General features: G+C 34.7%; 1 protein-coding gene across 2 annotated transcripts in view; it reads left to right on the top strand.

Moving 5' to 3' along the window:
- Window positions 1-1,891: 1,891 nt before the first annotated feature.
- Window positions 1,892-13,735, top strand: part of LOC150103701 (calcium-activated chloride channel regulator 1-like) — a 124,211-nt gene continuing 112,367 nt past the window's right edge. For both annotated transcript variants that reach the window (XM_090397090.1, XM_090397089.1), the window contains exon 1: window positions 1,892-2,127. In XM_090397090.1, the coding sequence (XP_090253216.1) occupies window positions 1,960-2,127 (168 nt within the window). In that variant the 5' untranslated portion in view covers window positions 1,892-1,959. The remainder of the gene's footprint in view (window positions 2,128-13,735) is intronic.

Raw genomic sequence — 13,735 nt, 5'->3', positions numbered from 1 at the left:
GGAGGGGAGGGGGAATCATCTGTAGTTGCCAAGAGGAGAAACTGTCGAAAGAATAAAAATGTTCGGATTTCATAATAAGCTCCGTCTTCACATTACCGAAGAATTCATTCCGCTTTTTAGAGCCCATCACGGGATGTATTTCGAAATGGAATCGTCACAAAGACATTGGAGAAATACTTTTACCATTGCGAATGATTGATTTTTTAACGTACCTCAAACACGAGTTGTTTCGCAACTGTTCTGTTGAATTTGTGACAGGCACGTGTGAGTCGATAATATCGAGTGCAACGGTTCTTGTAATGTCGGTCACCCAACCCCGCGTGGGTAATCTGACGCAAGCGTGTGTGTTGGTGAGAAACGGCAGATATTTCGATTTGATGTTCTGATGAAAATAACTGACTCCACTGTTCGAATACATTTTGAAACTACATTTTTAATTTGTCTTCTTCACTGAAAGTTCAGACTGAATAAGTAAAATGATTAGCACATCCACGGTCTTTTTTTATTTGTTACAGCAGTGTGTAATTTGGCTAAACATCTCTGAAGACTTTCACATTCAGGGGCGAATGCTGGTCTTGAAATTCACGCTTGCTCTTGTTATCATTCTGGGAGTGAGAGGTGTGATTGAAGTCTGATTAGGGGAATAATGAATTACTGACCATTTAAAACTATGTATTTTAAAATTTATGTACATTTACTCATACAAATACAACATTTATTTTACAAATGATATTCTATCTTTTTTTCAATTTACTACTTGAATCCAAATTCTACTCTGCGGTTCTTCTTTATGAACTGGTCAATAACATCGTCATAAAGAGTGCGTTGTAACTTAATTTTCCCGAGCAACACGCACATTTGTAAAGGCTGGCTGAAGCTCACTGTCTAGAGCTACTTTCACTGCTTATGGCCTGTGTTTACGCAACAGAGTGAGACGACGTGAAATGGCTATGTGCGCGCATGAAATCACAGTGCTGCAGCGAGGACCTGGAAGCTCCGACAACCGAGCAAGCGAAGGTAGCTTTGACTAGACGAGCAAACATCGGCCTTCGATACACTACGCAAAGCTCAATTATTGCCGCGCAAGCTTAGGACGTCTACAAAAATAAAAGCCTAAATGGAATGCTTATAAATGCATGCATTTATTAAGTAATAAATATGACTTCTTTCTCAAGTAATGAGCTTGCGCAGCAAGCATGGAGAATTCGCCCCTGCTTGCATTAGAAGTATTTAAGAGTACAATGCATTAACAGTCACTGTTACTTTATTTCTGAAAATAATGAGCAGTGTTTCGAGGGTTTCTGTCCATAGCAAATGTTTCTATCAACAGACGACAATATCAAATTGATATAGCATTATCTGCTGATATGATATTGATCTAACGACTGTTCGGTAACAGGAAAACGCTCGAAAGTTGCCACTTTGGTCACACGATGAGATTATGCATCCATTACATTTTTGTACATCACGCTAGAAACCTTAGTGGGCCCAATCTGTTTCTTTATTAAAGTCTGATATCTTAGATGCACCTTAACACTCAATACCTTTTTAAGCTATTCTACCCAAACCATAAAACTTCCCTTGCATTGCTTTTAAGGCCGAGTTCGTGAAGCTCTTCTTAGTCGAATTGCCATCGCAATTTGAAACTGGATTAAACCTAACAAGCAACTTCTTTTTAATGTGGGCGTATGTTATTAAATGAATGCACGCAGGACTGCAGGAAGCCAACTAGCATCGGGCTGTTTCATAAGATGAGATAATCTCACTGAAATCTAGCATCCGCTCTGTTTGTTTGCTTTTCGCGTTGCATTCTTCTCCTTATCTAATCTTAAGCAGATAAGCGACTGTATTTTTGTTACATGTACAAGAAAACAAAAGAAAGATGGTGAAAACAGGCATTTAATATTCACAGTTATTTTAAAATTTTCGTCGTCTTATGAATGCAAAACGCGATCATAAATGACATTCATTTCAAGTAACGGAGTTATTTGGGTTATTGTAGTTTTATTTATTAACGCCGTCTTTTCTATGATCAGTGTTCATAATGGAGGCTACAGTGGGGTGGTCGTCATACTGCCACCTGACATTAGTGTTTCCCGAGGAAGCAACCTCATCAAAAAGTTCCAGGTGAGTCACACCTTTGATAGCTAAGAAATGAAGCGTAAACAGATATCTGATTGCCACCAAATTCTCATCTTGCGACACATTGATGCCTTAATACTACTTCACCCTATTCATTACAACTCAGAAAGTTGGGGATTACGCCATTCTCTTAGCCGTTTTAAGTGTTTTGTATTCATTGAATTTCATATGTATGTTTGAACAGCGAATGTGCTACTTTTAGAGTTATTTATTTATTTATTTTTCTTGTATGTAATCTTTGCAGCTTCCTGGTTTTTCTCGGAAACGGTTCTGTCAGGGATAAATTTGTTCACATGCAAAGACACATCCTCGTGTGGGGATATCGTACGTTTCTGAATGGTTTTAATAAATTCACTCTCCCCCACTCCAGTGGGGCAATAGAAGAACGACATATGGTTGGAAAGAAATGTTTTGAGAGAAATATTTGAAACAGCTTTATATTGAAGCTGAATTGGTCAGTATTCTACGGACTTACCCTTCCCCCCCTCCGGAAATTCAGTCACCCACAGACACGAATCAACCTTCACCATTGTGGTCCTCCCCCTTGTTTAAAATAATAAATCCTTGGAATCTCTACAGATTTTAATATGAGTATGAATCGCACGTGATATTCAAGTGCTTTTCTCACATTTGAAACGGTGCAATAACACTCCTCAAAGATGCTTTGTGTTATCCGAAAGTGGACCGCACGCTTAAGAGATAACCTCTCTCTCACTTATTCACACACACACACAGTCTCATTCCAGACACTTTTTTATATAACGCTGTTTCCGCATTACATCCTGGATTAACATCCTGTAATTGCGCAAAATATGAGCAGCTGAAATCCAAAATTATGCAACCAGCTTCTCATCTTCTTTCATTCCATCTATTTCTGTTGCTCTTTGGAAATATTTTCTCCACGTAGAAAATATTGATTTGGTTTTATTTATTTTTCTGAATCGAAGCAATTAAAAACTTGCACTTCTTCCTCTTTTGGGAAAAGAAAAAAAAATGCTTACCTCATACATGGATTGATTTCGTAATTAACTAAGCAAAGGTCTTGAAGAAAGTAATCAAGGACTAATATCGAACTGTCATGATTCTTCTTATTCTGTTTACCTAATGTCGTGGATGTCACCAGGAGGGGACACAACTTATATCTATAATTTGAAATACGATTTGTTCTTTTCTATAAAAGTCTTTGTTGAGAAGTAGGCCATATTTAAATGTCAGCAACAGGGTTAGTAATACTTTCTCCAGTATGACTAATTTAATGGCAGCTCGGAATTTATTAGTCTTTTTAACAGAGCCGACTCGTGCACAGGCACTGCGGAACTGCAGCACGCCCAATTTTTCTCGATATATAAATATATTTATTAATTTATTTATATTTGCTATTAATATTTAATTTTATCATCAGCAATCCCATACAATTCTCTTATTTTGTATAAAAAATATTAAAAATCCATCTTGTAGCACTTAGGAGGGCGAAGGACGCTAGCAGCACTGTATTTACCACAGTGTCATACTGCTACCCGCGCAAGCATATGCACGTCATAGTGAGATGCCAGCTATTAGCGTAATGTTGCACTGTCCGTCACGCAGTTCCACTGTTATTTATATGCAGTTTGCGCCAGTAGTAGTGTTCGTAGTGCTTATCGTGTTTACTCCGTCTCTTTAAATATTTGGACATTACAATTAACGACATAACATTTGTTATAGTTTTTATTTTTGAACATTGTTGGGGTTATGATCATGGATTTTATTTTTACGTAATTTTGAATTATACCAAACTGTATAATTTTATCGATAATAAACAATATTTTTTCATGTTCAATTTTTTTTTTTAATTTTTACCACAATTTTGATATTTTATCCAAACACGTACACACTGTACTTGCAGCGTGTATATTTCGAAAATTGCAGCACCCCTCACGATTTCAAGCCACGAGCCGCCACTGCTTTTTAGTGACTTGAAGAAAAAAAAAGCAAAAAAACAACCCTCAGATGTTTTGTCTGATGCTGTTTTGGCTTTAAATTAAATGAAAAATATCTGTTACTTTTTTCTTACTTAATTTTAATTGGAGAAACTTTGTAAATGTCTTCTCATTTTCTGGTGTCCGACTGGTATTTTATAGATGTTCTCAAAATAGTTCTTTTGCTTTATTGTTTGCAAGATATTCCACGGGGAAGATCCGTAAATATGTTTACACTCATTTCAGGAGGTGATTTGTTCGATAAACATTTTTTTTTTCTTTGCAGTTCTAATACGATTGAGTTGTAATTTTGTAGATTTTGATCCTCATGTACGAGGATCAAAATATTTCAGATATTTCTCATGGGATTTAAGCTGCAATAGAAATTGGAATTGAGCAGTTCGGGACTTGAAAAGTGCCAGAACAAAGCAAGTATTCTTACAATTGGATGGACGCGCGATGATGTAACTCGTTTCGTTTGGACTAAATCCCTCCGATTATCGAAAAAATAACATTGAACGCAATAGCAATATTTTGGGGTATTCTGTAGTACCCGCCATGCTCCTGATTTATGGGAGCAAACCTGATAAGGATGATGATAAGATGCATTACCATCAAACCATGTTATCATTCAACGCTCCTTGTTATTGCCAGGGGCTAAGATAACATGGCGTGAGGAAAATGGATGCAAAGATTAGACTGAAAAGCATACGGTTAACATCAAGTAATGGACGAGATAAACTGCCATTTTAATGGAGGAAGATGCCAAATTACTTGCAACTGTTTATCATCATTTAGTGACAAGGTATTCAGGAAAGTTGGCCTTTGAAGCAGCGGTTCAAATGGCACATTAATAGTTAAAATTACAATAATGCTCACCGCTTTTTAAATTTTTTATAGTTCCGAATAAAGTGAAGATCCATTTTTAATTACCTTTTCTGTTTTTAATATTATGCACTAAATTCAAAGATGGATAACTAAATAGACAAAACATTCACAAAGAAAATATTTATGTTTGAAATGCAATAATTATAGATGGCAGTTCGCGACTTTTGCAACGAACTGTCACTAGTTGTTGGAAAAGTCAGTATTCAGAAGTGTGCAGCGAAATAAATTCTTCAATAAAACCGGTGCGTGGAGGGGACGGGGGAAGCTATCGAATCCGATAGCTTCCTTGGAGTAAGTCTGCAAAAATTAAATGAAATCAGAAATGTCCAGTTCCATTTACGAGGTGCGCTTTTCCTTCTTGTTAAACTTGGAGTATTCTGTTGAAATCGGATGTTTTATTTGTTGGAAGTGCTTTTAATCTGCTGGTTTTTCTATTGTTTGCTAACAGAACTGTTCTTTCAGAAAAGGCATGAGTGATTGATTGATCTTTCAATGAGTGCAATCAGAACAAACGGTTTAGAGATGAACATAACTGTACAAATATGAGTTCTGAATGCTTGTTTGCTAAAGAAAGATAACGCCGCCGAAATAAATTCACAGATTTCTGTCGATATTGAACTTTGAACTTGCGATGTTTGCTGATGGATTATGTCGGCTAGGAGAGATGAGAGATGGCTTGCTCTGAAATAAGCAGAAATGCTTCGTCTACCTGACGATCTGAAATTTCTGTTTATTATTTGAAAATAATCCTGTTGAGAGAAAGAGGTGGCGCTAGCAAAAATGCTGTAGACTGCTTTTTGAAGTCGCTTGTACATTTTATGGGGCCAAGAAAATCTTAAAAGCGCAAAATTGTACTTATTGTATTTATTTATTTTAATTATTTAATTTTAGTTGCAGTTTTCAAAGTTACATACCTACGACACAACCTTTACTACATTTTGTAAGAAGTTCAGTACAAATATAGTTACAGTTGAGCAGTTAGCTAAGTTACTACAATTTACAGTTACTTTTGTTTTTCTACATTCGTTATTTATATTTTAGTTGCATTTATTTATAATCAACAATAACAGCAATAATTATAACATTTATACACCATAACTTAAATATTTTATTGTTCAAACAAGTAGAAATATTGCAGTCCCATATATTCCCTGTATGATTTTTTTTTCAATGTCAAATAAAACTTTATGATCTGTCCAATAAATTACATACGTATACATACAATTTAATTATACATACAATTTATATAATACATATAATACACATATTTATATAATACATACAATTTAATATAATTACATACAATTTAAGAGATAATACTACAATTTTTCACTTGTGGTTCACTTCAGATTCCAATTTATCGCATACTTTGTACAGTGCGCAGTTCCACAATTCGTGTGTTATTTGTAGTAATAACGATTTTAGTAATAGTTTACAATCAATTATACTTCAGTTACACAGGATTGATTACATAATTATCTATCTATCTATATAATTTTTTTCTGTACAGAATGCTAAGAAAATATCTTATTTAAATTGCATAGGTAATGAATTTAACAATGTGTTTTACATCTTTTTTCACATTCATATTTACAACGATCCATTTAAATTTACAATGATTCGCTTTTTATTAAATCGATTATAATAGTTACTTGTTTCGTTGGGTGCCATTTCTGATATCTTCCTCGAAGGTTTGTAGAGCTTATCTGAGGAAGTTAATAGATGGCGGTGGTTTCGTGGTTTTGTTTCTATACCCGTCGAAAGCCAGGTGTTGATTCTACTGTTAGTAGGTAGGTGCTTAGAAGACTACTACTGCATGTGCGTGGTTTAACTTTTTTGCAAGTGGGGTTGGATTTCGGTATGATATGTTTGCGTCCTTGTAATGGTGTTTTTTGAGAGAGGGATTTGTAATGTGTGTGTGTGTGTGTGTGTGTGTGTGTGTGTGTGTGTGTGTGTGTGAGAGAGAGAGAGAGAGAGAGAGAGAGAGAGAGAGAGAGAGAGAGAGAGATTTCTAACTTTCATTCTCGCTATAATATTTATATAGCGCGAGCTTAGGTTAGGTTAGTTTAGGTTAGGTTAGCATAAGCAACTGATATGGTATGCAATAATTGGTGTCTTCAGCGTCTTGGGACGATAAACACCTGTTGTTCGGTATTAACATCATAACAGATGAAATATTGATGCCATTTCGCACTGTAATAGAACGTGGAAAATTTGCGATGAGTGTACTATCGTTCATCTTGACAGCTGTCATTTAGACATCCGAGAACACACTGAAATCGAGATTAGTTCGTATAATGATCACTGAAAGTGCTTTGATTATATGCGATTTCTAAATCACTGATAACTTCTGAAATTATTGAAACTATTAGAAAGATTGAAGAAGTTACTAATATTGGCCGAAAGATAGGTTGGACGAAAGATGCCTTTGAAACAGTTTCTTTTTAATTAATGGATATGTAGTCTTATATTTCAAGAATAATATTTCTGATTCAAATGGAAAAAATAACTGTCCAAGAATTAAATTACATATTTATAAATAAAATGCATAATTTAGTTCATGGGATAGAAAGTAATATGGATTTATCTTTATATTTATATTCTGTAAACACAGAGAGAGATCTGTAAATGAAGAAACATACTGCATCTAAAATTTGTCGAAAACTGGTTCAGTATCAATTACTTTTTTTAAAAAATAAGCAATGGAAAACATGTTGTAAATACCATGACAATTTATATAAAGCCTTTGTTGAAGGTGTCGATAAAATGGAATAGTTCAGTGGTAGGGCTGCTACCTTAAGGCTTCTGAACTAGCCTTCTTCCGAATTTAAACCCATAGGAGGAATAGGGTATATTGAAGGGGAAAGAGTAGATTATAGAAGAATTATAGTAAGGTTTATAGAGAGGGCATAGTTATAAGGTCAGAAATGAAAAGACCCCATGGCCCTCGAGTACTCTAATGGCATAACGGTCATAAAATAAGAAGAGTTGGCTGACCTTATAGGAAAGATTAAAGTAAGTGGATCTTCCTCAATGTAGTAGAAGGAGAGGATAAATCCAACTAGGGTCCATGGGAGTACTGCTTCCCTTACAATCAAGATGATTGCCCCTTATAGCCCTGTTGATTCACGAGTCCTTATTCAGTATATTCGGACCACCCCACCACACACACACACACACATGCGCGCATACATGGTGGGCACCCCTATCCGCCACCCAGGGGACGCGCTCTCTAGGGGTTACAGGGTCCCCGAGAGAAAATGTTGCATTATGTTTTCACTAATTAAGTATTGACATTTATTTTAGTGTGTGTGTGTGTGTGTGGGTGTGTGTGTGTGTGTGTGTGTGTGTGTGTGTGTGTGTGTGTGTGTGTGTGTGTGTGTGTGTGTGTGTGTGTGTGTGTGTGTGTGTGTGTGAATATGGAGTGTTATTTTTTACGTGTTATTTTGATAACTCATCAATGGCACCTATGGTTTACGTATCACACATTGCCGATATTCTTATGGTACCCAACGGTCCCAATTTTCTTGAACTGTCTCAACATCTTTCTTTAATCCACTGCTGGACAAACTCCTCTCCTCCATTTTGGCCGATTTTGCGCATCTCTCCACCATAAATGACCATAACGTTTAGCGCATCAACCCCCCCCCCGCCCCCAGTTGGAATTGACGGAACTCTATTACTTGTACGTTTTGAAAACCGTAAGCAGATATTAAACGTACTGGAGCGCAATAGCGGATTATGTTCCTTTACACATGACTACACCCTTCGGAACTTATAAAAAGCAATGGAAGGTTAGGTTATAAGGTAACCTTCCATTGCTTTTTATGTGGGTTTATAAATACCTCGTTCTTCTATCGCCATCCCGTTTGGGCGCGATGGAAAATGATTATATATTCATATTACTATTGGAGTGAACCGTATTGAAAGCTAAAAATCATTTAGTACCAAAAAAAAAATCCAATGTTTGATCCTAATAAAAACGGATATTGTGCATTATTGATTTCTGGTGCTTTCTATCAAATGCTCCAAGAGTAATTGGAAAATGAATTTTAATGACTGCTACTTGAAATGTTCAACAGACATGCATTAACCGTAACTACAGTAACCTTGACTACTAGAACCGAGTAGTATGGGGGTCACTTCTGACCAAATGCTTCCGGTGGGCGTGGCTTTTCCCTGAGGGTATATGTGTCAATGGCTTCAGCTTGGAGTTTCTGACCAAATGCTTCCGGTGGGCGTGGCTTCCTGACGTCATTGTGAGTGACGTCATGAGTTTGGAATGTTTGGAATTTCCATGTGGGCAAGTGTGTGAATGGCTTCAGTTCTTGTGTTTTGGTTCGCGTATGGGATTATGGGTGATTTTTTTGGTTCGTCTATGGAATTATGGGTGATGATAGAGATAAGGATTCGTGTTGTGATTGGTGGGACACTTTAAACCAAATGCTTCCGGTGTGCGTGGCTTCATGGGTGTGGAATGTTTGGAATTTCCCTGGGAGCATATGTAGTCAATGGCTTCAGTTCTTGTGTTTTGGTTCGCATATGGAATTATGGGTGATGGTAGAGATAAGGAATCGTGTGGTGGGTGTGTGTTGTTTTCAGATGTAGATAAGTGACATCATTTGTTATTTGTAAATAAATGTCGTCATTTGTTATTTGTAAATAAGTGACGTTGTTGTTTTGAATGGAAAGGATGATATTAGTGGATAAGAAATCGTGTCGTGATTGGTGGGACACTTTAAACCAGATCAAGATCAAGATAAGATAAGGAATCGTGACGTGAATGTTTGTTGTTAGTTGTAAATAAGTGACGTTATTGTTTTGAATGGGAAGGATGATTTTAGTGGTTAAGTAATCGTGTCGTGATTGGTGGGACACTTCTGACAAGATCAAGATCAAGATAACATTAGGATTCGTGACGTGAATGTTTGTTGTTATTGAGTTTGGAATGATAATTTAATTTAACTATATTCTATGTCACACAAACATACAGTTTTTTTTTTCTTCTATAGATGGTTGTACTAATTTTCCATTTAATTCAGAATTCCCACACTGTTAAAGTGTGGGAATTCTTAGTGAAAGTCGTGATGGCTCTCGTGTTTCGATCTTTTCTGAATAATTAATTATATACTTAAAGTACCTGTCCTTAAACACACACACACACACACACACATACACATTAGACATAAAAAATCGCTAATGTGTCCATGTTGATACTCTAATATATAACCTATGATTATTCTTATGGAAAAAAAAACTATTCAGTATTAGAATTACGCTTACCAAACAACATGTGATCAGTTATGTTTAAGTTAAAAAAGTACTTACAGCTTTCCAGATGACTCTTCGAAATTCGAATATTCCAAAATAGTTCAATTTTAAATCCACAACACAACACAAACACAAAAACCACAAAGAATGAAATTTCTGTAAATACTGTAACCTGAACTAGTTACTTCGTCCTTTAGATTACGGAGCATAGATGGTGAGGTTTCGTCATTGCAAGATCCCCCAGCGAGCGCTTTTCTTCAAAGGGGATGACATGAGTCACATCCGTAAAGTGGGGTATTGTTCAAAATGCAGCATTTCCTCAAGTTTGGATATTTCTCAAATACTTACATATGACTAAGGGATTAGTATCCACATATTTGAATGAAAATTATTCATTCTTCGTTACCGTCGGCATTCATTGGTGTAGTAAATTAATGCTTACATTTAATGTTAATTTAGATTGCTGTTAGAGTATGGAATTCAGACAAGTGAAATTATTATTTTTTTTTTCAAATTGATTGGTTATTTTCTGTATTTTACTTTTAAAAGTCATATTCTAACATAATAACTGAGTAGAATTAATAAATATATAAAGTATATGTGAATTTATTTTCCAACACTGAATATTTCTCATTAAGTCTTTTACAGAAGGTTTTCTGAATATTCCAATTGTTGATTAACATGTATTCACAGAACACAAACACAAATCTGAAAAGAACATTTCACTTTTTCATTATAGCTTACTGTGGCTAACATATATTCACACCACAAAACACACAAAACATAGGAGTTGATAGATATTTCTGTAAATAACCAGAAAATCTAGTGGACTACTTAATTTACTTTAGTATCCGTTTGGTTCTCTGTATTAATTCTTTCCCACGGTGTCCATCCTCGGTAGGAAGCTCTATGCGCTGTTTTGTTTAGGGTAAGTGTTATTTCCGGTTTCGAATTCCGATTTCTGTTAGAGTATGGAATTCAGACAAGTGAAATTTTTATTTTTTTTTTTTCAAATTGATTGGTTATTTTCTGTATTTTACTTTTACAGGTCATATTCTAACAGAATAACTGAGCAGAATTAATAAATATATAAAGTATATGAGAATTTATTTTCCAACACTGTATATTTCTCATTAAGCCTTATCCGGTCGCCTTTTGTTGTACGTAGGTGAGAAAACGTGTGTTTTGTTTCGAACTTTTGGTTTCCGCTGGGAAATTACCAATATAACTATTAATTTTACCTTTGATTCCTTGTGCTCTTAACCTATTTCTGTAAGTAGAATTTATTTATGAATTATTTTCCCACACTGTTAGTTTTCATTCATTAATCTTGTTTGTAGATAACGAACAAATAAGACTTTTCATTCAATGAATCAAAAAAAAAAAATTCTCTGGTTACTTTGTGGCATGAAATTTCACAAGGAAAAAAAAAAAGTTATCTTCCTTCTTAAATTTGTATAACACATCTACGACACCCAATTTGTTCATTTAATTTACACATTTTATTGAACGAAATATTATTTACAAATTGTATTTACTGAATCTAACAATACAGAAAATAAATAAATTGAAAAATACATCAAAGGTTCTTCCATGGTTGTGGAATTGCCATCGTATGGTTTTGACAATGTGATTCTCATCTGAAAGTTAATTTTCATTTGGTGTTTGTTTGTTGGGAATTTATTACTGTAGTAGTAAAATTAAGGGTTGCATATTTATATTTTCGAATCCAATACGTATACTTCAGAGAATTATTAAAAGCACAGAATCTTTCGTTATGTTTCCAAAAGCATTTAAAACTACACGTTATGTTTTCACGTTTCGGGCATCCAATTTCATTTAAATCAAGAACAGGCCTCCCTATTAGCTTCGTTAATGTTTTTGATTTTTCTCTTCCTTTGGCAAGTAATATATGATATTTGCATGTTGATTCTATCATCCAAGCTCTTAGTTTGTCCAAAGCTAGTGAACCAATTTCCCACTTCAGCTGATGGTTATATTTTATTAACCAAGAATTCTGTTTTTTAACTCTTTCAGGTAATTCTTTCCAACTACAAGGTGATTTTGTCACTGCATATCTTACACTAATTCCATCAGAAATACAAATTTCTTTAGGAAATAAATTTGAACTCCTGTTCAACAAAAATTGTACATCAATTATCCCAATGATAACTGAAAATTCGTATTTTTCACCCACTGTCGATTTTTCATAATCGTTTTCCTTCATTCTTCTTCTTCGATTACTTCATATGGCACCACAAATAAATAGTTATTTATTATTATTTCACTGATTATTAGCTCTGATCGTATACTTTATGGTAACATTCGTTTACAAAATTCTAAACAATTAGAACTTTTCACAAAGAAACTTTCAAAGAATTTGTGGCTCACCTATTATTTTTGCATTACCAAACACAAATCACAAAACAGCAGCTGCAGTAGTCCAAAGTCACTCGACTCTCTGGTATTTTCTTATAGTACTGTTTACACTTACCATCCCCTACCCTGACCGTTCCTTCAAAAATGAACCTTTTGTGCAGATGACTCAACGACATGTTTTCACATGCTGTTGGATATACTTTTGGTGTGTTTTTATCTTACTTTGTGTAGGGAAAGGTAAAATTTGTATATGTGTTATCTGTAGAGTACAAACATTTTCTCTATGCCAAACTTTAAAGAAGTGTTAAACTCACGTTTTGTTGGTTTAATTAGGTGCTTCTCTCTCTCTCTCTCTCTCTCTCTCTCACTCTCTGTAAAAATAACCAAATTCTAACAGTTCGGATTTTCGATTATGTGAACGATTTGTTTTCAGATAACTCAAATAATGTCAATAGGTAGCATTAGACAATTTCTAAAATAATCAATACATGGATTTTCGTTTTCAACACCTTTTTTTTTTCCTGTCCTGGCATTAATTTCACAGTTGTGATTTTTTTAAAATAATTAAACAGAATTGCATTAAGATATAAAGTTGTGCATTTAAATATCAAGATCTAATCAGAATAACTGAGTAAAAATTCACTGTGGAAAAACACAACAACAAAAACACACATCTTTGTTCATTTAAGTTTACAAATGCACATTTTATTTTGCTGAAATACTATTTACAAGTATATTCACTGAGAAAAATTCGAAACATGTAATTACCTAAAAATATTTCACAATATTTAGTTTAGACTCTTAACATTTTCCAAAGAGTTCAATGAATAAAATTTTTGTTACTCACTGTTTCTTGGTTATATTACATCAAAATAGCTGGTCACGCAAAAGAATTTTTAAATCAGATACCATGGTAACCACACTTCCATACGTTTGATATTGTGTCAGTCTGGAAATGACACCATGCCTCGCTAAACATTCTGTGTATTCTTTTGTCAGCAAATATACACAAACAGTTTTTGTAAAATGTTCGTAAATGTCCCAAAATAAAGAATCTTTATCGAATTGGATAAAATCTTGAAAGTCTAATTTTACCA

The sequence above is a fragment of the Typopeltis vanoorti genome, chromosome 8 (assembly GCF_054136105.1).
Source record: "Typopeltis vanoorti isolate ZY-2024b chromosome 8, IOZ_Tvanoo_1.0, whole genome shotgun sequence".
NCBI lineage: Eukaryota > Metazoa > Arthropoda > Arachnida > Uropygi > Thelyphonidae > Typopeltis > Typopeltis vanoorti.
This window is presented reverse-complemented; position numbering and strand designations above follow the sequence as displayed.